A 27,338-nucleotide genomic window follows, 5' to 3' on the forward strand; every position below is an offset into this window, starting at 1 on the left:
TGTATACAAAATGTATATATCACTTTCTCTTGATTAACTTTCAGATTTGGAAATAGTATATTTTTCTGCGAACATTACAGCAACATTTGTTTTCATTTTTTACTCATACATAAATACACATCGAATACAAATTATGAAACAATTACGTAAATTATGTGTTATTTATGACGAGGAAACCATCATTTGTCATGTACACAACGTAATTTATAAAATGTATGTGTGTCATGTTCAATAAATTACACATAATTTCTTTTACATTACACATCGTTTACATTCTGTTAAAAAAACGTATAAAATCTTCTCTGGTTCAAAAATGGTGCCCATCCATGTACTCTTCATTTGTAGTCTTGAGCAGGACAAACAACAGTTACACTATATTGTCGAAGAGCATATCGAAATGCTTTCGCACCACCAGCAAAACAACTGACCAACTTCAGTAAATATATTATCCCAGCCATCAGATTTTAATTTTGTGGTCTTACTTAGATTAGATGATTCTGTAGGAAATTCCATAAGTAACAACAAAACTACAAAAGGAAGACATATACATTTGTCAACAAAACATATAATTTACTCAAAACGACATGTATAATGGAGTAAATTATGCATACTGTTTGTTAAACTTCATAATGTGTTGGGAGACAAACAAAATTTTAGTTTGAATCAAAAGGTCACTGTTATGTGAAAAAATATGTATAATGCGCAATAAGTTACATATAATTTTTGGAACATTATATTGTACTATAAACGTCAACTGTTTTGGAAAAAAGTACGCGTAATGTTGAATAAATTATATATAATGTATGCACATTTATAAGATGTTTTTGATATTATTTATAAAGTACGTATAATTTGTAACAAAATACATATATTTTAAATTCTGTTATAAAAATATTGTACGGAAGATGTTTGTGTAATGTACTAGAAAGTATGCAAATGTATTGTAAACTACCTATATTGTACATTCTGTTACGAGAAACCGTACGGATAATCACTTGGTTCGAAAATTGTACGGATAGAAAAATCTGATGTGAAGAAATATCAGAAAACACATAAGCTTAAACATAAATCTAAAGAAATATGACATGATAATTGGATGCAAACATAACATACTCGATTTGAAGGAATCATTGAATAAGGAGTAAATATCAAGATCTTAAATAATTATGAAAATTTTAGAGAGAGAAAATAAACATCACACGTTCGAAGTTAATGAATTAGTAAACAAATCTTATAGAATCAGATCACAATCTGTTATGTGTAATAATAGAGCGAGATAATCTGATTTTTTAACCTGAGAAGCAATATTAGATCTTAACATTGGTACGAACAAATGCTTTCACAGTGTAAAACCTGATAAAGGATGAAGGTTTGCACAGCTGCTCTAATGAAGATGAAATAAGATTTCTTAGTTTAATGGAGGTTTCTTAGGTGATTCATTCGATTTTAGAGAGAGAAAATAAAGAGGTTTCCGTTACTAAAGATAATGAATCTAACCTTACTTTGAATAGAAACGTGATTGGAAAGAGAATGTGAGAGATAAAAATGGAAAAAGATATTTGTAGATTTTGAAGGTAAATCAGTTATAATATATGAGGAATGTTAGATTAGGTATTATGATTTAATATATATTTTAGGGATTTGTGCTTTCTCTCTAGATTTATACAAATGGACTAGATATCCATTTACATTAATATTTTGGTTTTGAAACCCTTTATAGGATTAGAGAGGACTAAATGTCATATTAAGGCCCGTTTTTGGGGCTATAAGCTCAAAAATTCAAAATTAAATTGCAGAATTTGAAGAAGATAGAAAATTACTTAAGAAAACTTCGTAACTGAAAATTTATTAAAAGTGGATTATTATAAGTCCGTTTTGAGGGACTAAATGATAAAATTTGATCCCTAAAATGAGTTGCTTGTGACGTTAATGACAATGAATGCGCAACACATTATTTTGCACCGATGCTCAAAATTCCGTCTAATTTCTACACTTGTAACTCCGATATGTATTGTTTTAGTCGCTCGCTTTTATTTTTAGCCCCATCGATTTCTTCCACATATTTTTCAGCCAATTCTTCTACGTATAGTGCTACAACCACTTGTACTCAAATCTCATGGCACATTTTATAATTTCAATTTAAGTCATTCAAGTCCAACAAACAATTATCGAAGTACATGGATATAAAAATTCACATCACCTTTCGCTCAAACTCTTAAGAGAAATAAGCATTTGCAACTGAGATGCAGGGGCCAATTATAACGTTAGCCACTAACTTCAGACCCTGAACAACAAGAATCTATAGGTGCCCAAACCCGACCTATTCCCCAGCTTTCTGTGGTTCCTGGTTCGTGGGCAGATGACCTATTTCCCACCCCTCTGCGGTTCGTGGGTGGATGGCAGTCTAAAATGGGTGGTATGTGGTCAAGGCGGAAACTGATTCCTCGGCATGGGGTGCCCTGTTTGTCCCGATATAGAACGACACATTAACCACCACTACAAAGGTACACAAACGTCTGCAAACTCATGCAAACTTTAGGGCACTGAAATTTAAAATAAATTGTTGACAAAAGCAAATTTGACCCAACAACACCAACTTTTCCTTTAAAAAGAATGATTGGAAGAGAAACTCTTATAATGGTTGTTGTTTTGATTATTTCTCGTTTCGACAAAAACAATTAGACAAACCAATATGTGCCCTCACTTGAATAAAATCATGGATTCACCACGGTAGACGTGAGCATCAAAACAAGAAAACTGAATCCGTTAAAAATAATAGGAAAACTATATTATAAAATAATACTAAAGGGTATTTTTCTTCGAAAGAAGTTTAAATCTCTCTCTTAAAGTGACAGAGCTGAGCAGTGTTGAGATGCATTTACTAGAAATGTCGACAGAACAGAGACGACAACAGAGGAGTTAATCAGAGCCATTTCTTTGTAAGTTGTGCACTACCTCTCAAAACTCCATCTTCTATCCCAGAATCAACTTCGGATTCGAGTTTGAAATTATCTTCTTTCCCTTTCTTATTGAAACAGTAAGAAGGTGCTTGCCATTTTGCATCTTCTAACACTGCTCCCACTTCAAATGTCATCACATGTGCAGTCTGTCCTGCATTATTCAAAAACCCGAACTTCAATATCAATCATCATCACCTGGAAGGAAGAAAAGGGCAAGTAGAAAACAGACGAACAAACGAAGATACGAGAGGATTCAGATCAAATAGTCATAGATATATTTGTGGTGTGTCCAGATGATCTTCATGCTAAGGTGACTGACTATCCACCACCAAGAGCTAAACCTTTGGATCATTTCCAACACGAGTCCTGCTTATGCACCGAAAACCACGGTATCGGACCATTCTATGCGAGTCTTGTCCCATTATATCCAGGGGCCGACCTATGTATAGACCAGCCTGGGCAATGTATTCGGCTGGAATTTCTACGATTTTGAACAGAGATGGTTCAGGAAGGGACCATGGTCCACTGGTTGAGCTTCCATCTCGCGTGCATGCATGCCATTATACTTGAATTCTAAATTGTGCTCAGCTACATGAATCCAATATATGTCAAGATATGTACGAGTCACTATTAAAAATTTACTTGTTGAAGACAAAATACCTATGATGTTAAGACAACTTCAGAAAACTCTCATGTCGGGAAAGGGAAGAACATTAGACAACTTATAAACGAAATTAAAGTAAGCTTCAGTTTGTGAGTGTGGTCCATGGGCCTTACTTGCCACCAAGTGGTCTTAGGCCTATCTCCCCCAGGTGGCCAGGTAACGCTTTCACTTGCACTTAAAAGTGACCACCACCCCCTCCGACAACCAATGCGGGAATAAGCACCAACAATCTCTCCCTCACACATTCGACCTGGAAGACTATCTTCCCCTCAACAATGGACCTGAAAGACTTTCGGAAACCTAGGGCTCTGATACCAATTGTGGGTGTGGTCCGTGGGCTTTAGCTAACTCAAGACTTGAGCCCTTCCCTGACACTTATAAAGTGACCACCACTCCTCCCACAACCAATGTGGGGACTAAACGCCAACACAGTTAACAGCAGAACTAGGATTATTAGTTCATAGGAAAAACATATTCTGCAGATACACGGAAATGATTAGAAATCTGGCAACACTTTGGAACTGAATATAACTCTAAAAACACATACAAACAATAAAGTTTCAAAAAACAATTTAAAGAGCACAAGATAAGATGTAATCTGATCATAGTAAAAGTAATATAGAATAGCAAATCTAAAATTTATCATGTCCAGTAAATGTGCTTTCGTAAAAGAACAAATGTTAAATAAACTCAATGATTAGACACAATTTAAAGAAGGTTTCCACCTTCTCCTGAAACAACGACGATGCATACATTCAAACTGCATGTTCCGCAGAAATGCTAAGAACGAAAGCATGAAACAACGGTGCATGTGTTTGAATGCATCAACTAAATTGAGAGATGACTTCCCCAAGACAAATACATATTTATATCACAAGAGTTTTTTCTCATCCACAAATCATAATTTAGCTTTGTTTACATAATTCATATCTGATGTACAAGTTCTGATAAGTCATGGAAGATAGGGACCAGACGAACTTGGTTCAAGTGGGAGCCTTTTTTGGGCTGGTGAGACCTTGTGTTTAACTAGGCTCGCCTAGACGACCTAGTCGACGGGTGAGCAAAGGGGTCGGCGCACACCAGGTCGGGTTTCCCGTGGTATCCACTATACGCCCGTTGGCTCCTATCGTAAAATAGGTACCTAAATGTCTAAAATTTAACTTAAATCAAGGATTTCTTGATTTTAGGTGATTCTATCTTGGTCAAGATTCCATATCTCATTTTATCTTGGTAACCAAATAGGAATGATTTTTTAGAGAAAATATTATACCAATGAAACTCCAATTAGGATTTGAATAGTTTCTATGAACATGAAATACAATATCCCCCAAAAAAAATAACTAAGTAGTGACATATATTAAGGATTCCTCAATTAGACATAATCTTATCCTTGGTTCAATATTTTCTTTCATTTTATCTTGGTAAGTAAGATTAGTAGTACTAATTTAGGAGGAAAAAACCCTAATTTCAATAATTTCTAACAACATTAGTAAAATTATTAAGTTGTTATCAAAATTTCTCATACAAAATTACCAAAACCCCAAATGATTAGCATTTCAAAATCAAATATATTATAATAAGAAAACATATCAACAAGAATAATAAACAAGTATTTCTTTAATAATCTAAAAAAAATTAGAACATTAAAGAAATGTTAAATTACCTGAAAAGAAAGCCCAATGAACAGGTCTTTTAGTAACAACATCTTCATAATACCAAATGAAATTAACCTTGGTCCAAACATTACAAAGAAACCCACCTATTTTTCTTTGTCCTAAATACTTTGCACCTTCAAGCCAATTAGGTTTAAGAATACCCACTTGAAATTTGATCACTTTGCATTTCTTGTTAGAATCTAAAGTGTAATAGAAAGAAGTCCCATTTGTCCATTCAAGATCATAAAGAAGTTCACCTAGTTGTTTTTGGATAATGTTGAAGTTTCCCCCATTTGTCCAATCATACCATAGATTTATAACTTGTTGTTTCAATGTCTTAGTGTTGTTCATGACTAGAATTGAGTGAAATTGATGAGGCCATGGTGTTGGTTTTGGTGGTGGTGCTTGTGCTGGTGCTGGTGCTGGTGCTGGTGCTGGGGCAGGGTTGTTTGGTGCAGCAATTGAGGAATTAGAGAAAGAAAGTATGAAATAGAGAGAAAGAAGAAGATAAAAAACACATGTTAGAGAAGCCATTGTTCTTCTCTAGGAAAGTTAAAAGAAGATATTTTGGTTTGTGAATAAGAAAATTGATAGGTCTGAAGTTCCATTTTATATTGGAAAAGTTTAGGGTTAACCCCTCCCATTAATGTTCAATTAGTGTTATCCCCTTTTCTAATGTCTAATTACAGTTACCCCCTTCAACTTACACATTCCATTTATCTCCCCAAGAGTGATTATTACACGCGAAGAAAATGATCAAAACTCCCTTATTATAATTTTTTTGTTCCCGTTCATCTAATTTTTTTTATTCCCATTCATTTGATATGAGTTATTATATCACCGAAATAGAAAAAATGTTGAGTAGGAAATAGAGAAATTTGATATACCGTAGAAGTTAGAGAGGTAGATATTTACTGAAGAATGGGAGAGAATTCGATTACACAGGAAAATTTTGGGTAGGAGAAGGAAATACAAAGCAAAGTTGAGACAGAGATTAACGGAAGAGTTTTTTAGAGAGGTATAAATAGGAAATTTTGTGAGAAAAAAAAATGGGAACTAGAACCCTGAGATAGAGAGAATTTTCTCTCACTCAATTTTTCATTCCTCTCTTCTTTCTCATTCTCTTTCACTCGTTAACAAATTTCTCTCTCCCCATTTCTCCTAAACACTTATATTTCCCATATTTTGTACTTTTCTTTCTTCGTGTTGCTTAAGCTAACGAGTGAATTCATTAACATTTCATCGATGTATACTTCCACGTTGCCACGTAGAACATTGGTGGACATCTTCTTAAATAGCGAATGATAAGTAATGTTATGCATTTTCTTTTCACTTGAATGCATAACCTTGTAGCATAATGTATCGTTATCAATGACAGAGGTTGTCTCTTAATCATAGAGTTCACGAAAGCATCTATGAAGCTTAGAGGCCCAGGGCTAGTTGTGGTGTCTAGTAGTATGTCGATGTGAGGAGAGGCTAAAATCTTTATAGCTTGCTTTGTTAAAGTCAATAAAGTCAATGAATACTCTTATCATTTTTCTTCTTTACCACAAAGGTAAGCGGACCGTCAGGGAGTATTTAAATGAGAGGAAAATTATAAGGCCCAAAATTCGGGTCAAAATATCAAATGAAGCCCAACCCGGAATAATAATGCAAAAAAAAACTCAAAATTTGAAATTACAAAACATTTATGAAAACTTCTGAACAAAACACAGTTTGCTCTCAACAATTTTGTAAATGTATGAACAAATTTGTTTTTGTGCACACATAATTAAGAACATAATTATATATGTTGTCTGGTTTCAAAAGTGTTATAACAGTTTCAAAAGTGTTGCCAACAGTTTAAAAATTGGGTTTTTTTTACATTATTATTCACGAGTGGGTTTTTTTTCGTATTTAGGCCCAAATCTTGGGCTTTTCTTACATAGTTTCTATTTAAATTTGGTCGTTGCACAAGTTATCTCCAATGAAATTATTTTTTTTCTTTGCGCATGTACGTCAAAGTAATTTTTAAGGTCAAGGGATCCTATCAATAACGAATGGAATTTATCATTTGTATCACAAAAATATTTTTGAAAATAAGTAAAGATTTTAATGGAAACAAATCTTGTAGATTTTGACACTTTACATGAAAATACAAAAATCCTATTTATCCCTCCATTTTGGTCTCTCTCCAAGCCCTCCGCCGATGTGGCAACATATCACTTGATTATATTTTCTCACAATTCTCTCCCCAATTGCTCTAAACTCAAGTGATATATTGCCACATCGGTGGAGGGCTGGGAGAGAGACCAAAATGGAGGGATGAATATAATTTCTGATGAAAATATATTTCTACTATATTATAAATTAGTTGACCAATTAGCCATAATATTCTAAATCTTTTGACTGTATTGACATATTATCTTTTAGATGCTAAATCTTCTTAGAAAACCTTTCTCATTTAAAGTTTTAGTAATTTCACCTAACTGCATGCGTTATTCCTTGTCTCTATATCCATCTGATCTTCTCACAAATACCTCCAAAAACCCTCAAAACTGAAACTTCCCTCTTCTCTCTCTCTCTCTCTAACTTCTTTCTTTCTCTCTGAAAATCAGATTGATAATTGAATCAAGTAGTATGGGGAGAAGAAGAAATTCACCAGTGAATGTTTTGTTTGGATGGGTAAGAAAACAGTCAATGAAGGTGAAAATATTCATGGGTTTTGTTTCTGCAATCATATCTTTGATTGTTTTGAAATATACCATTAAAGATCATACTCTATTCTTCATTGCTTCTGAAACTGTTCATGCTCTTGGAATTTTGGTTTTAATCTACAAACTTATTACCAAAAAGACTTGTTCAGGTTTACCCATTTCTTTCTTTTCCCTCCTCTGTTTTTTTTTTCCTTTCTTAGAAAATTGCATGTATATTTAATTTGTTCATCTGATAAATTAAGGGGTATGAATCTGTGTCTCGAACCTAGCGGATGGAAACCAACTTGTTAATTTTGGTGAAGAACTATTGAGTGAAAATATAATATATTTGTCCCATCATTTTAGGGCATGTTTGGTAGGATTCATTTGTAATGAGTAAATATATCAAATTGATATAGAAATTACAATTTTGGATGGAGTTCGTCTAAAACATGGGATTTTGAAATACTCCATAAAAGAATTGTGTATAAAATATTTTTCGAGACAATACAAAAATAGATTTTGAAATCCGAAGGTGTAGATTTGATTTGGCCTACGGAATGCTTCATTTCGTGTATATATATGATATGGGAATTACAGTTTTGGATGGAAATCATCGAAAACATGGGATTTCGTAATACTCCATAAAAGAATTGTGTATATAAAATATTTTTCGAGACAATAGAAAAATATATTCTGAAAAATATATGTTTTAAAGCCAATCCATGTGGGGTTTGTAGCCTACTGGTTGTGCATCCCCAAAATCCATGAATTTGAACGCGTTAGTAAGTGATATATTACAAACTTCATTTAGAAAAACTACGCCTCACATTATAGAAATTGTGACTATCACGAGCTTCCCATCATAAGTTCGTAATATAGGTAAAGGTAAAGTTCTAAGAACAATGAGCGCGTTTGTTTGTCAATGTCTCATGTAGTTTGTGTCGACTGACCTTTACAGTCTTAGTAGCCCGAGAGTTTTAGTTCTTTGAGAAAAAATAATAAAATAACTCATTTTTTAATCCGGACGACATTCAAAATCATTTCATAATAGAGGCTTCCACACCTTTTTTTTTGTATTTGAGGATTGGGATAAATTCTTTGATGTTTTCGTTTCAGTTAGTAATGTTCGCAAATTATCGAGCTTTTTACTAATATTGATTCCTATCATTGATGCCTCTTTAGGTCTTTCATCAAAGACGCAAGAGCTCACTGCTATATTCCTTGCCGTACGAGTGTATTGTAGTTTATTCATGGAAGGAGATATTCACACAATACTTGATACTGCATCATTGATCTCTACTATTTGGGTCATATATATGATAAGGTTTAAATTGAAGTCGACATATATCAAAGAACTTGACAACATGCCGATATACTATTTGGTATAGAAACTATTCTACTATCAATCTGCCTTAACTTAGTCACTGAATCATTGTACATAATTTAGTTGAATTGGTACTATGACCTTCATTAGATAACGAGTTGTTTTTGCAGATTGTTCCTGCGGCTATCCTCGCCTTCATTTTCCACCCATATACCTATCATGCTCTTGTATACAGAATATTTTGGGCTTTTTGTGTCTTCTTGGAATCTGTTTCGGTGGTTCCTCAGCTTCGTTTGATGCAGAATGCAAAGGTTCAGTCCTCAATATATTTCGATCATAATTTCTCGAACATAAAAGAAAATCGAGCAATGATTTTGCCTCTAATTTGTTGAACTCTTGTTTTCTCAGATGGTTGAACCATTTACGGGCCATTACGTTTTCGCGTTGGGAGTGGCAAGGTTCTTCGGCTGTGCTCATTGGATAATTAGGGTCTGTCCCTTTTCCTGTCCCCGTGTTCTTTTTCTGACGATAATATTTGTATACTCGTTGGACACAAAATATGTTCTTTTGTTGCAACTTGATGAACATCTTCGTGCTCATCTGAAATCTTCTGAAACAGATTAACGTACTGAAACTTTTGTTCGGTGGTTGTTAACGTTCAGGTTATCGAGACTAGAGGGAATTACTTGTTTTTCACTGGAGCAGGGTACTTATGGGTGCCGGTTGTTCTAGTTTCAGAGATCATTCAAACGTTTATATTGGCCGACTTCTGTTACTACTATGTCAAGAGGTAATAATGCTTCTCACTTGTATATAAATGTCTGGATAAGTTAGCAAGATTTGACCGATACTGTAGCAGACCGAATATGTAGAAAAGAATCTTATGTGGCTCGTCGAAAATGGCACTGAAGAAATGCAGTAAAACCTAGACGTTCTAGGCCACACGTGCTATACGTCATGTAAGAAAAGTATACGTCTAAGGCGCAAAGAAAGCCCCACTTGTGAGGGGGTGTGTGAACCTAAAGGGGAAAGTGATACTCTATTAACTAAGAATGTTATATTGAGATCCTCTCAACTCATTGTCAATTGATTTTGAGTTGAACAAGTCTACTTGAAGCACATCCATGACCTTCCACTTCGCCACTTGAACAACATGTGAGAGAAACCCTTGTCTCTCTCTCCACGTTACTGAACGAGAGGAGAGAGAAACAACGGTTCTTCTCACATGCGGTTCATGTAGGCGGTTTAAGTAGAGCCTCTGTTTTCAGTTTGATGGACTAAAATCTTAACAAAAGTTACCACCCACTTGTGATTCTTCCAATGCCGAAAACTGATTTTTGTAATCTTTTATTTATTTGTTTTGCAGTGTCATGGCAGGGCAACTGTTAGTGCGACTTCCTTCACCTGTTTAGAGGACCAATGTTGAAACTTATAAAATTATGTTGTTGAGGTTTTGTTAGAGTCAGGGAAAGCAAACATTTACTTTTTGGAGCTGTTTTCTAATTTAACAGGATTTGTGATCTTTGTTGCATATACTATAAAATTTTCAGTTGGCAGGTTATGATTTTACATCACTTATAAGAGTATTTGGTACAGACTAGAATTACTTCTATTTCGAAATCTCTTTTTGAGGGTTAAGATTTAGTGTGGCTAGGGTGTCCGTCGGGTCCAAGGGACTCGGGTGTCCATCGGGTCCAAGGGACTCGGGTGTCCGTCGGGTCCAACGGGCTCGGGTGCCCGTCGAACCGTCGGCTCCAACGGGCTCGGGTGCCCGTCGGCACTCAAAGAAGAAGCCTCCCAATCACTTTCCTCTATCCCTATAACTTAATGGTGATAAACAAAACCCAAATTTCTTCTTGAAGTATGACAAGTACAATTGAAGTTTCAAGTTTTATATATCACAAGACATTCAAAAACTGAACTGTCTTCTTCACAAGTTAGTATTCCTCCATATCCCCTAACCCAAAATACAAAAACAGCTCAACCAAAAGAAGATCAAAGTACATGATCATTATCAACTGAAAGGAGATTGAACCACAACAATGTGTTTCAAAGGTTGAGTAACATCTGTTCCTCCTGCATGTTTCACAAACTCAGCTGGAGAAAAAGAGCTTCCATGGCAGACACACACAATGCTAACCTCTGCTTTAGTATACCTGTACAAAAACCCACTAATGGTTTTCCCATTTGGCCCATCTCCTGTCGTCGAAACACATGGCATTTTCAGTAACGATTGAATCTGATTAGCTTTCATCTCACATTCTTCATTGATTTCTTTCACCTTGTGAGGTGGTAGAGGTAATGAGAGTTTGTTAATTGAAAGTGGGTTAGTTTTTACAGGTTCATCCTCTGGTTTGGTTGGGTTAGATTCAGCGGTGCTCAATGAGATCAAATTATTGATACTGGTTTTAGTTTCTTTGGTATTGAGAGTTGGGTTTAATTGGTTAGAAGGATTGCTTTGTTGTGATTTTTTCTGTACATTTATGTTCATCATTTCTAGATCATGAAGCTGAGACTGGTTTGATGGAGGTGATGAGTGATTTGATTCTGTTCTTGTTTCATTACCTGCAAAAAAACCCACATTTTATAATCTTATAATCATGAACAAATTCATGCCAAGCTTATAGTAAACCTCTCATTTAATCAAAATATTTATTTTTATCTGACTCGTCTAAATGACCGATTCGATGGTCCATCCGACTAGTTTAAATGATTGATTTGACAATGGGTCCATCTGAGTCAGATGAATGACTGATTCAATGGGTCCATCTAGGTCTGATAGTACAGATCGCCAATGAGAAAAACAAAAAGTTCAGAAAACATTTAACCTAATTTTATGATGAGAAACATACCAAGATGAGATCCATTGTGGTAATGAGAATCAGCAGATGAAGAATTCCCACCAGATCCACTGGAATCTGTATCCTTTAAACCACTTGATTTACTCAGATCAAAAGAATCACAGTTTTTCACTTCTAAATCTTGATTACTCAAACCAGTGTTTTCAAACTCAAATGGCCTTAAAGGAATTGGCTGATGAATCACATTTCTATCACCAGTAGGTAATGGGGGAACCCAACAAGGAATTACTGGATAATGAAAACCAAATCCATCTACAAATGGAACATATTGAAACCCTAATTGCATTGGCAAAACAGGAAAACCAAGATTAGGGTTCTTCATGTTTACACCTTCAATATCTTCATCAGATCTCAATTTTTTGGAAATCTGCTCAAATCCCCCTTCTTCTTCTTCTTCTTCTTCTTCTTCTTCTTCTCTTTTCTTCTTCTTGTTAGACATCGGTGATTTCATTTCAAATTTTTTGAAGCTATCACTACCACCACCAATTGATAACCCTAAAGTTAATTCAATCTCTTCTTCTTCGACTTCTGATTCTTTAATATCTAATATACCCATGAATGTGAACTCAAAATCGTTGTTGATTTTCAAGCAAGTAATAAAAAAAGTTAGGGTTTTTGACTGGGTGTGAGTTATTTATTAACGTCTTCCACCGTCAAAATAATAAACAAGTTAGATAACGCGGGAAACCTAACACGTGTCTAACCAAAAATGACTAAGCGACACGTGTTAGGTTTTCTTGGATTTTGCCGCATCGGATAGACAGATGACGCAGAAAGTGACACGTGGTGTTTGATTGATGGAGATTGTTAAATTTATGGGTGTGCGACACGTGTCTTCTACTAGAATCCAAGGGATTGTTGAAGACGCCCCTAGAACTATTAAAAAGCGCCCCTTTTCAAGTGAGTTCTTTATAAATTTACTGTTGGATAAGCGCGTTTAACACTTATGAGAGGCGTTTTTAACAATATCTTTACTACTTTTTCTTTTTGTTGAAGAAATATCTTTGCTATTTCTCGACCTATTTATAAAATGGAGTTTACAAAATCAGAAGCAAAATTGCAACATTAGATTAAAGAATGTAAAATATAGGTTTAAGTACAATATACGACTTGTAACTTTCACGACAATAAGTAAAATTGTCTCGAAAATCTTCTCAGAACTAACAGTATCCACAAACAGTTGAAAAAAAATAAACATTTGAAAAAAAACAGAGTTGTCTTTAGGTGAGCAACCTCCACAAAACAACCTCAACCAATATCACCACTTTAAAATCTGTAATAGTTGAAACCACACCACAAGAAACAAATGGAAAACGAAAAACATAACTTCAAGAGAGTGCGGTTATTTGTTAAAGACCGAACCCAGAGAATCATGAGTACGTCACCAGAGTTCTCCCGAAAAAGAAACTATGTCCCTCAATTGCCTAAATAGATCATAATCAGGTACCTGGTAACAAGGGTTACTGTCGAAGTCCCAACCAAAAAGTTCGACAAAGTCAGTTAGATAGCACGGGTAAACTGCAAAGGGTGAGAGACGTGGAAGAACCACAACTGGTTAAAAGAATTGTCATAGCTAAGACCGAAAAATAACGCTAACCAAAATCAAAGCATAAAGCATTTCTAAAAGAGTCGATATTGTATGGCAAGTATCAAAACGTCGATCCAAAAAGTAAGCATGGAGACCTTCTGTATTTTCCTGGGCCGAAAACAGTACGTATGAGGTATGACGTTTGGACCCAACCATACAAGAAGAAAATGATTCCTGAAATGAAAAAAAAATTGGGCCTAGTGAAGTAGAGACCATTTAGAGATGAAGCCCATGTGGAAGGCAAACTCATTTGGGAGAATGAGCTTAGGTTCAACACTTGTGAAGAGTGGGAATGCATGAAAGACAAATACCTCTTTCCACGACATTGAGTTGACAATGCACCAAATCAGCCAAAGATGGCCGACCGGATTTGGGGGTTTTCCAGCAGATAACTCCGACGAATAGATATACCAAAGGGGTATAGACTGGTATGATTTGTGTTAGGTGCAGAACACCCCCTGGATCAAAAGGCCAAGCAATATGTTGTGACCAAAGGCATAATATTGGAGGATTTACCTCATGACAGATAATGTAAAACCAAAGGAAAAATGGGTTGTTGTCTCCAATGCAAAACTCATAAAAATCTCTATTCATCCCATGTGTTAAGTTTCAATTGAGATTCTCACTCCTATGTGGCCTTAATAGAGATCTTCAATTTTTTTTTGTCTCCAATGCAAAACTCTAAACTTATCTTATTTACTTATGTGGTATAGTTATTTTTGTCAATAAATAATTAATTATTTTAGAAAATATAGAAGACTCGATTTCTATTGATTGAAAATCAAATATTGATGAGTTGGACAATTAGAGATATTTCAAGAGGCCACTCTAGAAATAGAGTGTCCTCTTGAGATATCTCTATTCCACTCTTGCCACGTCATCTTAGGGTGTGTTTGATAGCAATTTGGGGTAAGGAAAAAAAATAGAGAAAAATTTTCTCGGAGAAATTTTTTCCCCAGGAAACTTTTTCTCCGTAAACATTTTCCAAATTTTCTATTGTTTGGTTCATTAAGAGAAAAATCACTAGTTTTCCATTTTCTTAATTTTCCACTGTTTGGTTTGCTAGGGAAAAAAAATATGTTTCCTACTTCATTACTTTTTCCGATGTTTGGTTAACCAAGCAAAATATTTTGTTAAACATCAAAACAAACCATATTATCCAGAAAAATATACTTTCAAAACGTATAGCAACTACCAAACCGAGTCAAACTAATACGCTAATAAGTACCTAAAAATTATTAAAATTAACGCAATCTCCTAAATTACTAATACTAATGCTAATTTGAGTCATACTGAAGTTTATCAATTCGCGAAAAAGTGCAACTACTTGACCCTTGATTAACAGCTGGTTAACTTTCTCCTTAACCATGATGCTCTTCTTGATTCAGGAAAGTCAAGGAATATACGTGTAAGTTCGGGTTTCTCTCCGAACATATACATAGCATCTTCAACCTCTTGCTCGCTTAAGTTTGGAATGGCCATCAACGCATCTTCCACACCACGAACTGAAGGAGGTTGAACTGCTTCGGCAAGTTTATTTGCAGCTTGCGCAAGTAAAATAGATGTTTCATCAAATTCTGACCGTCGTCTTCGTTTTGGCGCTATAAATTGATCTCGATTAACAGAAGTTGGGGAGCATAGACCTTCATCTTCATCCAGATTGATGGACGCCATATTAACGTTTTCACCTAAAACAAAAATAAGATAAGTGTGTTATGAAAATGATTAAATTTTTTAGAATTGATAACTTTTAGTGATGATAATCATCATTGTACATACTATACGTAATCTTAATTGTGATGTTTGCATCATATATCATAGCAAGCAACTATAACAAAATGTAAATTATATAAATGTCTAATAACTAACTTGGTCATCAAATATAACAAAAATATGACATAAACAATAAACACTTCTTCTAACATCTTTAACTAATAAAATGATAATGACATGCACAATGATAGTACGGAGAGAAGATATCTTTGCTTCTATGTGCATACATATATTGGTATATATATACATATATTGGTATGTATACAAATTATATATATATACATATATATATATATAATTTGTATACATATATATGTATATATATATATATATATAATATATATATATATATATATATTATATATATATATATATATATATATATATATATATATATATATATATATATATATATTGGTATAATAATATGAAGAGAAGATATCTTAAAGATATCTTTGCTTCTGTGTATATACATATATTGGTATGTATACAAATTATATATATATATATATATATATATATATATATATATATATATATATATATATATATTCAAAACAAAGGCTTCTAATCTTATTATAGTGATGGGTTTGATTCCTAAGGGTCTAACTAGTTATTTATGAGCTTGATTGTAATTAGATATATATAAGGAAAAAAGAAAGACAAGAAAAAAAGGAAACAGTTTTGTGTACTTTGATAGTGTAAAAGTAGTTCATCATCACTCTTCAAGCACAATTTAAATACCTTCTTGGACCACCTATATGCTAAACTAAACTCTAACCCATGGATTCCTCCTTAAAATTTCAGTGATTATGTTTCCTAAAGTAAGTTGTGTCCTTGTTATGATGATGATGCCATTGAAACACAAAGCTATGATGATGAAATTCTAGAGAGAGAGTAAACTAGATTATGATTTTTCTATCTAGAATTTGTGTGATTATTAACTAGTTGTTGGAGAAGAAAATCGTTTAACAAATCATGATGATGATGATGCCATTGAAACACAAAGCTACGATGATGAAATTCTAGAGAGAGAGAGTAAACTAGGTTATGATTTTTCTATCTAGAACTTGTGTGATTAATCACTAGTTGGTGGAGAAGAAGACCATTAAGCAAATCATGATGATGAAATTACTTCTTTAATTCATTGGATACAAATTTTAAAGAGAGAGAAAAAGAAAGAAACCTCATGCAGTATTGTGTTGTCTCCCTTGCCTTTTGCTTAATGTTGCTGCTACGACTTTCTCTATCTCCACAAGTTAACCTAATTAATGGTTTTAAAGAGAAAAATAAACCGTGATATTTTGGGGGAGTTTTTTTCTCCGGTTAAAGCTGGGTAAGAAGTTTCCCTCTTTTTGAGGAAAGTAAGGAAAAAATAGATCACGTGACCTACACTTTCCCTTCCACTACTTTTTACATCAAACACTAGAAAAAGTAAATTTTTAGAGAATTTTTTTCTTTTTTCCCTAGAAAAAAGGCTATCAAACACACCCTTAGAGATCCACATAGAGTGTTGCATTGGAGAGAAGTTTCAAGAAAAACTCTAAAAATCCTAGGTGGCACTCAGAGTTTCTAAGATTGAGTGTTGCATTGAAGGTGCTCTTATCCATGGAAAGTGAGGGATCTCTAAAGAACTTGAAGTCCCAATAAAGAAAGAGACTAAAGAAGAAATCCAAACAACGAGACAATATTGATACTAGTAGGAAAATATTTAGGAATCTGATTTGTGAAAGAAGACATTGAAATCAAAATGGGAAAACCCCTAAAAGAAACAAATCCAACACTTACTCAAAGGGTTAAGTGTTCACATTTTTCCTCTTCTATGGTTGGGACCGTCCAATATCTCTTTCCGAGAGCACAAATTCAGTGATAAACTTCCCTTTAACTCGTTCCAGTTAAGGATCAGATCTACCTGGTTTGAACGCCGAAAGTGTGAAAATGGCTTTCCTATATTTTGGGTGGTAAAATTTACCAAGTTATTTTCTTACCTTTCTTTACCACAAGAAATTGGTTTCCACATCTTTTGGTCCAAGCTGACAGTGGAAAACCAATTTTCTTATGAAAACGACTTTTTCAGCCTCTTTCCTCACGTCACAAACAGACACTTAGTTTATCTATTTTCCCTAGTCACTAACATACCCTTACGAAAACCTCACCCATAAAAAAAGACATCAAAGACAAGTTTGCCATGTAACATGTATTTGTATACATTATATGATTTCAGTACTAAATGTTCATTATGAATGTTATGTAGGGAAATCTACACCAATACGAATGAACTATTTAGAACGATAAACAACGTCATTTGATGAAGTATTTTTCGGTTACCTAAAGAAAACTTCACAATGGCCATTCTTTGTCACCTCTTTAAGAACATCGGCGTTTTTTTTCAATATGAGACTCATTGTTTGTGCCCAATGTAGGTAGCCTCATATACCACTTAGAACTTTTGAGGTTTCTAGACTTACTAGGTATTCCTTTTCTGCATTGGGACTCCAATTTTGTGGTGAAATAGTTCAAATTTCATTTAGCAAGAGGTAGGGGGTTCAGTGTATGTAAGGGCCAATTTCATAAAATTAACAAGATACAAACAAGAGTCGATAAAAATTATATACTATTGCGCCCTTAAGACATACCTACTAATTCACCTTGCCCTACAAACATGTCATGTTGGTAGCATGTGAAAAGATTAGATGACTAGAAGGTAAAGACATTAGATGATGTCAAGCATGCTCTCCTTTTAGCTGAAACATATACTCAAAAAATGATACAACATTTGTTTTTAAATCTGATTTTGCTAAGAAAAATAACATTTAATTACTAGAGTCTGAGCCAAAAACAAAATATATAATGGATTTAAAGATCCGAGCATAATAAAAAAAAAAAAAAGTAATGTATTATTTTAATCCTGATGTTTTCTCATGTAAATAAAAAATACATTGTTACTGTATAATTGTTCGTAAAAGCGTAAATATGCGTAAAGTAGAAGCGTAAATATGCGTAAAGTAAATAGTAGAAGACATAGAGTAGTTAGTTTTATAAAATGAAGCATAATGACACTGCCTTTGGAGAATCCAAAAGACTGTACCACCCCCAAAAAAATGATTTGTTTAGTAAAACTACTACAATGAAATTTCAAATTCTTTTGTTGATTTTTTGCAAATATTGGCTGAGACTATTTTTAAAGTGTTGAACCAAAAATCTTTTACTTTTAAAAATCCAAAGAAAAAAAAGGCAAAGCCATAAATCCCAAGATTCAAATTAACATTGCGCGAAAAAGAGACAAGTCAATAATAGAATAAACCCCGAAAGGGTCCGATGTAAAATGGAATCAAGTTTTCCCACAAAAAACCAGCAAAATGTTGATAACAAATCCCGACACATATTAATCTCTCTCACTATACTCACTATCCCTAAATGAAACAAAGATTGATTACAATTGCAATCTTTGAATCGATAAAAAAAGAACAATAGAATATAATTTAGAAAGTCTAAAAACTGAGAGATCTATCATTAACTTAAAAAAGGAAGTCTATTATTAAAAAAGTATTGAAGAAATCCAACACTAATGGATTGTGAAGTGAATGGTTGTGAGGGAGTGAAAGGTGGCTATTGATAACCGACCGTTTCACTCTTGTATTTTGGAGTTGCAGGAACCCTTTATGCGACAGTTTTAGTTGCCCCACCCCTGCTACCACCACCGCTTCCGCCAGTCTTGTTGCTGGAATCTACTCGACCACCATAGTTACCGCCTTGTATTCTCGCCCCTTCATTCTTGAACCCAGCTCCTCTAGCAGGAAATCGGCCTTTGTCGTCGCCTGTAAAAAGTAAAAGAAATTATAATAAAAGAAGATAAATGATATGTGGTGTCTGTAGTTTTGTAGATCCAAACTCACATCATTTGCTTTTATTGTGTTTACACAAAGTGTTGAAGAAAACAAGAATTTTTTTTGTTATTTAACATAGAACAAGCAATAGATAGAAATGGTAATTGCATTTTATCACAACTTGCCTCGAGATCTAGGCCTCTTTTGTCGAACATATGCCTCGCGCCCACCAATCATAATTGGAGATGCCTGAAAAGATTAAACCAAAACATCATTATAGACCTCAAAGAACCTAACTACACATTACAATGAGAATTATGTAAATGGAAAAGAAGCTACAGTTAATTCTAGTTAAAAATTGATATGGCATTTCCTAGTAATTACAGAATTCGTATATTATAATCTTAGTCTTCTTATCCATATAAACACATACAACGTGACAGAGAGGGGCAACGTGAAAACTTTAATTTGACAACGGATTCTAAAATATAAGTATCTTTGAAGTACAATTTGAAGTTCAATAATTGCTCTATATATATGGAAATAAAAGAAAACAAATTACGACCATTTGCAAATCAGGAACAATGCCTTAACGTCATTGTCCCATAAACTTCTATTTGGATAATAAAAGCAGTTTTGGTTCCCCAACAACTACAAGGCATTTTATATGGAGCAAGTGGAAATGTGAGACTATTTTATCAAGCAGTAAGGTAGAAAATAGCTTACGTCAATTGCACTTTTCATGGCACTCTCTGCCTCGAACTCCACAAATCCAATACAAAATCCTTCTTGCTGCAAAATAAGGATATGGGAATTAATCTACGGAGTCATAATGAAAACCATACAAGTAATCTGATTTACAATACCATATTGCTTCTAACTTGAATGCCATTTGTCTTGATCGGTCCAAACTTCTTGAATTCTTCCTGAAGTTGGGAAGCAATTGCATTCAACGGAAGATTCCTTATGTAGATGGAGAACCCCTCAGCTATGGCATGCCAAAAAAAAGTTTAGAGGCCAACAACATCATACAAATTCCTGAAAAGAAAAAAAAATAAGGTCGTGTTTGAACCTTCTCTGACTGGCGCACTGCCATTTTCAGCAGTACCGTTTGAACCAGATACTGGGGGATTAGCCGATCGAACTGGGTGTGTTGCAGACGGTATCTGCCTCTCCTGCTTTTTAGGTGCTGCCCGCACTTGAGTAGTTTTAGGAGCAGCTAGCGGCGCTGGGTTTTCAACCATAACCTTCACCTGCAATAACAAATTAAGTGATATCATTTTGACAGACCAAGAATATAATAGCAAAACTAAATTAATTGGTTACTTTAAAATCTATGTTACTTGCAAAGAAAAATAAATCTTTCAAACTAACAGTTTGTCATGCAAATCATTTTAAGAAGATATAGACGTTCTCTAGCATATATGGACATTAGTATATGGCATTTAACCGAACAAGTCAAACTCACCCAAGAAAAAGGACATAGAGTTAATAAAAACTCAAAAATAGGCAAAATGATCACTTATAGTTTGGCCAAGAAAATTAAATTCTGTCACACTAACCGTTTGTCATCCACGTCAGTTCAAGATATAGCACGTCAACGGAAGAATCAAAGGCAATATGACACAAATTAAAAAGATATACATGTTCTCTGGCAAATATGGACATGAGTAAATGACGATTAACCGAACAAGTTAAATTCACCAGCGAAAAAAGAATATAGAGTAAAAAAAACTCAAGAATATGCATGAGTATCACTAATAGTTTGGCCAAGAAAATTGAATTATTTGACGCTGACAGTTTTTCATCCACATCACTTCAAGATATAGACAGACAACAAAACAATCAAAAGCAATATCACACAAATTAAGAAATATAGAAGTTCTCTAGCACAAGTAGGCAATATCACTTACAATCGAAGCATATGACATCTTAGGAGCATCTTCAGCAGGTACCGGGGTAGGCTTTGGTGCAACCAAGGTAGGCTTTGGCGCAACCGGGGTAGGCTTTGGCGCAACCAAGGTAGGCTTTGGCGCAACCAAGGTAGGCTTTGGCGCAACCAAGGTAGGCTTTGGCGCAACCAAGGTGGACTTTGGTGCAACGACAGCTTCTGGTGTTTCCTCTTTGACATCAACTTTTTCTGGCAATGAAGCAGGTTGCTCGGTTGCTTGTGGTTCTTTTGATGGAGCAGGTACTGTAACTAACATAGTAACAAATATCAATAAATAAAATAAGATGAGATCACCAATAACAAAAAGTAAATACTTAAACGCCCACCATACCTTGTTCCAAAACTGGATTAGCAGCCACCCCGTTAGCCAAATTTTCATTCAAATCACGATGTTTGCTTATTTCAACATATCGAAATATGTCATTCAAAACAAAGTGGCCCTTCTCTTGAGGGGCTAGGAAGAAAGACTGAGTAAAATCTCGGCCCACTTTGTCTTCATAAGTCAAACAACCAGTCACAAGTACGATAACTCCATTGAGCGAGTGTTGAGCATCAACTGTCTTAATCTCCACCTTAGATTCGTCATAGCAGAGAGAAAGAAGCTTCTCCTTGATCGCCTGTTCCATCAAAATTATTCAAAAAATAAACACAGATTTCATAAATATATTTCTACTCCTAATAACCCAATACTATCAAACACAAAACACTTAAATCAGACTTTGGATTTGATTTAACTAAATTCAAAGAATAAAATAAAAAAAAGAACAAAAATTCAATTGACTCACTTGAATAGTTGTGACAGAGCTCATGGTGCCAGTTGAGTCAGGCCTATCAACCTTGCTGCGTTCCTGGTAAAATTGAAACAAATGCACAGGAGATTTTTGCAGAACTGTGAAATATTGACTCACAAAAGCATCACCGATCTGAAAAAAAACAAAAAGCTTGTAACTTTATTCTCAAAACACACAAAAAAAAATTAGGGTTTCACAAAAGTTAATACATTTGATCTGAATACTTACAACTTGAGCAGTAAGACCTGAAGCAGATTGAGTTTTCGATGCCATATTTGATCAAAAATCCCTAAAAACACAATTAACGGAATCAGTAATAAAACCTAGATACTGAATGAGTTAGAAATCAGGTAAGTAAAACCCTAGATACTGATGAAACAAGAAAAAATAAAAAATCAAACCCTAGAAAGAGGGAGGGCTGTACTTACAACAGATTGGTAGAGAGAGAGAGATCAAAGATGGGTTCGATTCGATCGAGGGAGGGGTTTGAGAGGCGAAGGAGAGAGAATAAACCCCTTACTACCAATCAATATATAATACTCTCTCCTCCGGTTTCACTATTAACCCTAATAATAAAACTCATCCCTTATATAGATTTGGAAATTGGGTTTTGATTTTGAAGGAATACTATTTAAGTTTTGGATTTGTTTAGATTTTCTTTTCGATTTTAGAATATCTCTCTGATATTATTATATTTGGTATTTGGAGATTTACAATTTCGTATTTATAGGGCTTCTAAAAATACCTAAATTCTTTTGTTTTTTCAAAGATTATCACTAATTAGAAAATCACAATTGTTATCTTAAAGATCTCATTTTCTACTCTCTACCTAATATAACAATCAATAATTTAATTTGTTGCTATGTTTTTTTTTTAGAAAACTCAAATATTATATTTTTAACATGAATCATGAGAGAATGTATGTTTTTCTATTTTTATAAATTAAAGTCGCATTTTAGTAGTTTTTTACATCACTTTTTTATATTGTTTTATTACTTATCAACGTTTGAACAAAAAAAAATTGACATCGTTTTAAGGCTACTATAAAGATGTAATCTGATCATTTTCTTATATTTTTTTTACGTGAGATTTGTGGTTAGAGAACCAAATTAAGAATGATATATATTGATCTTCTAAAAATACATGTGTTGGGTCTTCTTTACTGTTCAGTTGTACAACGTGACTAGATATTATCTTTAAATTTAAAGACGACATAATATGTTAACAACGTACGAATATGGGATTTACAAATAGAAAACTTTAACTACTTTCTCAAGTTTTGTTTTTCGACGTTTACGTGTCATAAAAATTAATTTCCTTACTATGTTTGAATATTATTTTGTTGCTATGTTTTTATGAGAGTATAAATATTACATTTTTCACATGAATCATTAGTGAATATATGTTTTCTTTATTTTTGTCATTTTAGGTAGTCGTTGTAGTAGTTCCCCAATCACTTTTAATTTTTTTAACAGTTTTGTTACCTTTGTACGTTCTACCGAATAATCTTTGACATCTTTTAAGGCTACTCTAACGAAGTACGTTAATCATTTTAAGGTTAGAGAACCGAACTAGGAATGAGATAAGTTTATGTTATCATCATACACGTGTTGAGTCTTCAACAAAAAAAAAAAAAAAAAAAAAAAATCATACACGTGTTGAGTCTTCTTTACTGCTCACTCGTACCTCCGTTCTCTAAATTTAATATCTACGTTGGTATACAAGTTAACCAACACTTGCATTAATATAGGCCACGGCTTTGGGGAATAACAAAAGATCTCCGGGGAATAAAGGCTAAATGTGCATATTAATTTTTAGTCCAAAACATTTCTATTTTGCCCCCTTCTCCCTTTCTTCCTCTCTTAATCTCTCTAAAACCTATCAGATTTGGGACGATGAAGACAATCATCATAGCTGAATTTCTCAAGAACCCAAATCTGATCAAATCGACAAAAAAAACGAAGAAATCATGCTGTAATTGGAAGAAATGAAAACCCAAAATGTAAATCTTCAATCTTTCATTACTTCCCTTCTTGGATATGAAAAACTCAAAAAACCTAATTCTTATTTCTTCATTTTCTCAAAAACTCAAATCTGAAGTCTGATCAAATCGACAGAAGGAAGAAGAAATCATGCCCTAGTTAGTAAAAGAACTATTTCAATCAACACCAGAGAAAGTAAAGAATGAAAGACGCCAAACAATGAGCAAACAACTTCCCAAATATCTTGTTTTTCATGTTAGCATTTAGTAGCTCAAGTTGGTATTAGATATTTAATGGAAAACCCTAATTCTTATGTTCATAGTAAAATAGCCGGATTAGTTTAGTGAACCTCTTTCTAATCTATAAATCTGCTAATTCTTCAACCTACCAGGGCATCTTCAAGTTCTTCTTGAGGATTATATTCCAAATAACCTTTTCTGAACCAAATCAAACTTGTAAATCCACCAGGCCATTTTCATAGTAATATAGGAGATTAAATGCAATAGATTGAAGTGGCTAAAAGCTTAAGAGCTTGAGAGGGAGAGAAGTAGTGTGAGAAAGAGGAGAGATATAATGAAAACCATGGAGAGATTTAGAGAGAGAATGAGCAACTGTGACAAAGAAAATCAGCATGAGAGAGAAATATGGGCCAAATATTAAAAAGTTCATATTTTTGGACTCAACATAAATATGTCCTTTATTCCCCGGAGATCTTTTGTTATTCCCCAAAGCCGCAGCCTTAATATATTACCTTTGTATGTTCGAGAATTTAATATCTACGTTGGTATACAAGTTAACCAACACTTGCATTAATATACTACATTTGTACGTTCGAGCAAGTAATCACTAGCATCGTTTTAAGGCTACTATAGCGAAGCGCCTTGATCATTTTCTTACATTCTTAGGATAACTTTCTTCTCACAGATGGTTGGAGAACCAAACTAGGAACTAGGTAAGTTTATCTTTTTAATATATATACAGTACATGTGTGAAGTCTTCTTTACTTCTCAGTTGTATCTCTCTTTTCAAACATTTCCCATTAATATATTAACTCTTACAACTAATCTCACCAGTAGTAACATTATTTCAATTGATCATTTGACTAAAGTTGGGGTTGGTACCTCCAACCTTCAAAGTTTTAAAAAGATACATGTCAAGGAAAATTTACAAACAGGCATTTTTTGTTATTCGCACACACGAGCACATATCACTTGGCTTCATCAATTTACTATGACCACGTCAAGTGTTATTTACACACAGTCGATGACCTTTGCTTACCCATTTTCTCTGACAACCTTACCGACCACTGCCGTCTCCTTCAGGCGAAAGGGAGTCCCTTTTGCCTAATTTTAGAGAGGGATGACAAGACACACGAAATATAAAAAAAGTCGGGGTATGCGATGGGAGAGGAGGAAGACTATTAAAACGAGAAAATGGACCGAAAGAAGACGGATAAAAAATTAGGAAAGAAAATTAGATTTTCTTTTTTATTACTACAGTTCGAAAATTACGATGAAGCCGGTGGGAGAAGAAATAGTAAAAATGGAAACAAAATTAATGATAATGGTGAAATTAGAGATGTAAATTAATCTACTGTATCAGTTTTTGGCCGGAAAAACATAAAGTGAGTCTCTCCAGATTTTTCTAAAGATTGGGGGTTGTGCCAGAAACTAATCACAAATAGACCACATTGGAAAAGAACTCTTTTCAATCTTGTTAATAAATAATAATACATTTTTCTATTTATATGTCTAACACTTTTAAAGTAATAGTTGTGTACAGGTAGAAAGTCACACGGTTAGAAAGATGATTAGGTAGACACGAGCAACTACACTTCGAGTCTTGAAGTAGACAGATAAACAAGCAGAAGGTTGGTCCTGGACCACATAAAACTCATGTTCTTATCCACTAAGCTACAACTTAATTCGTGACTTCACCTATTTGAAAATATATTTAGTATTCTGAAATTACCATAAAAAATTCAAAATTTGAAGCCCTTAACTACGTTGGGGCCCAAAAAACAGTTTTGGTTGCTTTGGGCCCTGCCCGTCCCTAGTCCTGGGATCCAGATAGGCAAACTTCCGAGTAGGAAGGTCTTTTACCATGACTCTAACTTATAGTGAAATACTACGAATTGGGGTGACTCAATCTCTAAAGGTATGGCCATGTGGGCGCGCGACTAGCTGGAGTCGGAGTGGGTTGACGTGGCAGATTAGGATTGTCGTGCTAGAAGCATGGCCTTGAGTAACTATGTCAGGCTTACTGAACCTATCAAGCGCTTGCTAGGTGAAGAGTTTTCGTTGGACTTCCTTGTTAGGCTAGCTGGGTTGCTGACGGGACACCCCTCATGTTGCATTAAGATAGACGCATGAAGGAACCCCATCACGATCCATGCATAGTAAAGTCATGTGTCGTTTTTTGCCGGTATAATTATCATACTCCATTCGACCCAATAGTTGTAACTAACATCATCAAAGACATTTAGACTCTTAAAAGTTATGTAAAAACCTTTAAGATCATCATATGGGGACTAAAGTTATTTTTTTTAAATCGAATGAAAGGTCAATATAGAATTATATTATAAATATATTGTTCTTTAAATCTATTTTTACAGTCTTCTAAAAGATAATTCCTTTGTGCCCTGCAAACGAACTTAGATAATAATCATGAGGGGTTTTTTCTTTACTCGATGAAGAATATAAAGATGAAGATAAGGAGGTGGGAGGGAGAGATAGGGAGCAAAAACAAGTTGTTTGGACCCTTTATATAATCGGGTGGAAAATTTTAAAGGGAACATGTGAAATTTAGAAGATTATCCGGGAAACATATTTTAAGGGAAAATAAAATAATTCTTCTTCTTCTTCAACTCCGACCACCACCTCTGTCCACCTCTCTCTTACTTTCTCTCTCACTGTATATCTCTTTCTATCACACAATCTATATTTCCCTCTTACAATCCCTCTACAATATCTCCCTCACGGTTTCACTCTCTCACGGGTTCTCTCTCTCACGATATCTCCCTCTCCCTCTCTCTCTCTCTCTAAGTATCTCTCACTCACGATATCTCCCTCCCCCTCTCTCTCTAAGTATCTCTCACTCACAGTCTATTTATCTCTCTCACGACATCTCTCTCTCTCTCTATACACAGTTCTGGCGAAGGGAAGTGTTCCCTTCGCCGGAATCAGACCTCGATGAGGGTTTCGCCGAACCCTCCTCGAGGGATTCGTGGTCGACCAACCACAATTTTTTCGGTTGACCACGAAGCTTCTCGTGGCTGGCTGACC

The 27,338-nt window shown here is 34.4% G+C and overlaps 4 protein-coding genes across 5 annotated transcripts; 1 reads left to right on the top strand and 3 right to left on the bottom strand.

Annotated features, from left to right (window-relative positions):
• Nucleotides 1-2,678: 2,678 nt before the first annotated feature.
• Nucleotides 2,679-5,861, bottom strand: LOC147559959 (uncharacterized protein At4g14100-like). The gene is made up of 2 exons (XM_086661928.1): nt 5,288-5,861; nt 2,679-3,111 (listed from the first exon to the last, which is right to left on the bottom strand). Exons 1-2 carry the CDS (start codon nt 5,811-5,813, stop codon nt 2,924-2,926), a joined length of 714 nt encoding a protein of 237 aa, XP_086518054.1. The 5' UTR covers nt 5,814-5,861; the 3' UTR covers nt 2,679-2,923.
• Nucleotides 5,862-7,749: 1,888 nt separating this feature from the next.
• On the top strand, nt 7,750-10,852 carry LOC147559960 (uncharacterized). Its single transcript, XM_086657935.1, has 6 exons — nt 7,750-8,124; nt 9,140-9,339; nt 9,452-9,592; nt 9,690-9,770; nt 9,944-10,071; nt 10,648-10,852. Exons 1-6 carry the CDS (start codon nt 7,899-7,901, stop codon nt 10,691-10,693), a joined length of 822 nt encoding a protein of 273 aa, XP_086514061.1. The 5' UTR covers nt 7,750-7,898; the 3' UTR covers nt 10,694-10,852.
• Nucleotides 10,853-11,109: 257 nt separating this feature from the next.
• LOC147559961 (uncharacterized) lies at nt 11,110-12,772 on the bottom strand. Its single transcript, XM_086657937.1, has 2 exons — nt 12,134-12,772; nt 11,110-11,846 (listed from the first exon to the last, which is right to left on the bottom strand). The coding sequence occupies exons 1-2, from the start codon at nt 12,696-12,698 to the stop codon at nt 11,296-11,298; spliced, it is 1,116 nt and encodes a 371-aa protein (XP_086514063.1). The 5' UTR covers nt 12,699-12,772; the 3' UTR covers nt 11,110-11,295.
• A 6,025-nt stretch (nt 12,773-18,797) lies between these two features.
• Nucleotides 18,798-22,876, bottom strand: LOC147559962 (nuclear transport factor 2-like). 2 transcript variants are annotated; one of them, XM_086661930.1, is made up of 10 exons: nt 22,501-22,876; nt 22,301-22,361; nt 22,067-22,204; nt 21,613-21,898; nt 21,244-21,524; nt 20,403-20,583; nt 20,197-20,318; nt 20,057-20,122; nt 19,516-19,579; nt 18,798-19,321 (listed from the first exon to the last, which is right to left on the bottom strand). In XM_086661930.1, exons 2-10 carry the CDS (start codon nt 22,343-22,345, stop codon nt 19,164-19,166), a joined length of 1,341 nt encoding a protein of 446 aa, XP_086518056.1. In that variant the 5' UTR covers nt 22,346-22,361; nt 22,501-22,876; the 3' UTR covers nt 18,798-19,163. The 2 variants fall into 2 exon arrangements, with proteins under 2 accessions (XP_086518056.1, XP_086518055.1); XM_086661929.1 differs by having other exon boundaries at nt 21,244-21,530; nt 22,501-22,847.
• Nucleotides 22,877-27,338: the final 4,462 nt, after the last annotated feature.

The sequence above is a fragment of the Eschscholzia californica genome, unplaced genomic scaffold (assembly GCF_041429995.1).
Source record: "Eschscholzia californica isolate CP2 unplaced genomic scaffold, dmEscCali1.0.p SCAF_2, whole genome shotgun sequence".
NCBI classification, from domain to species: domain Eukaryota; kingdom Viridiplantae; phylum Streptophyta; class Magnoliopsida; order Ranunculales; family Papaveraceae; genus Eschscholzia; species Eschscholzia californica.

What these genes read in the sequence shown, in the direction of transcription:
- LOC147559960 (XM_086657935.1), top strand. Translation starts at nt 7,899, where the DNA reads ATGGGGAGAAGAAGAAATTCACCAGTGAATGTTTTGTTTGGATGGGTA. An exon ending in GTGCTCATTGGATAATTAGG is followed by an intron (nt 9,771 to 9,943) that starts GTCTGTCCCTTT and finishes GTTAACGTTCAG; the next exon opens with GTTATCGAGACTAGAGGGAA. An exon ending in TGTTACTACTATGTCAAGAG is followed by an intron (nt 10,072 to 10,647) that starts GTAATAATGCTT and finishes TTTGTTTTGCAG; the next exon opens with TGTCATGGCAGGGCAACTGT.
- LOC147559961 (XM_086657937.1), bottom strand. Translation starts at nt 12,698, where the DNA reads ATGGGTATATTAGATATTAAAGAATCAGAAGTCGAAGAAGAAGAGATT. An exon ending in CCACAATGGATCTCATCTTG is followed by an intron (nt 11,847 to 12,133) that starts GTATGTTTCTCA and finishes GTTTTTTTGCAG; the next exon opens with GTAATGAAACAAGAACAGAA.
- LOC147559959 (XM_086661928.1), bottom strand. Translation starts at nt 5,813, where the DNA reads ATGGCTTCTCTAACATGTGTTTTTTATCTTCTTCTTTCTCTCTATTTC. An exon ending in TCATTGGGCTTTCTTTTCAG is followed by an intron (nt 3,112 to 5,287) that starts GTAATTTAACAT and finishes TGAATAATGCAG; the next exon opens with GACAGACTGCACATGTGATG.
- LOC147559962 (XM_086661929.1), bottom strand. Translation starts at nt 22,345, where the DNA reads ATGGCATCGAAAACTCAATCTGCTTCAGGTCTTACTGCTCAAGTT. An exon ending in TAATCCAGTTTTGGAACAAG is followed by an intron (nt 21,531 to 21,612) that starts GTATGGTGGGCG and finishes TTACTATGTTAG; the next exon opens with TTACAGTACCTGCTCCATCA. An exon ending in CCATGAAAAGTGCAATTGAC is followed by an intron (nt 19,580 to 20,056) that starts GTAAGCTATTTT and finishes TAATCTTTTCAG; the next exon opens with GCATCTCCAATTATGATTGG.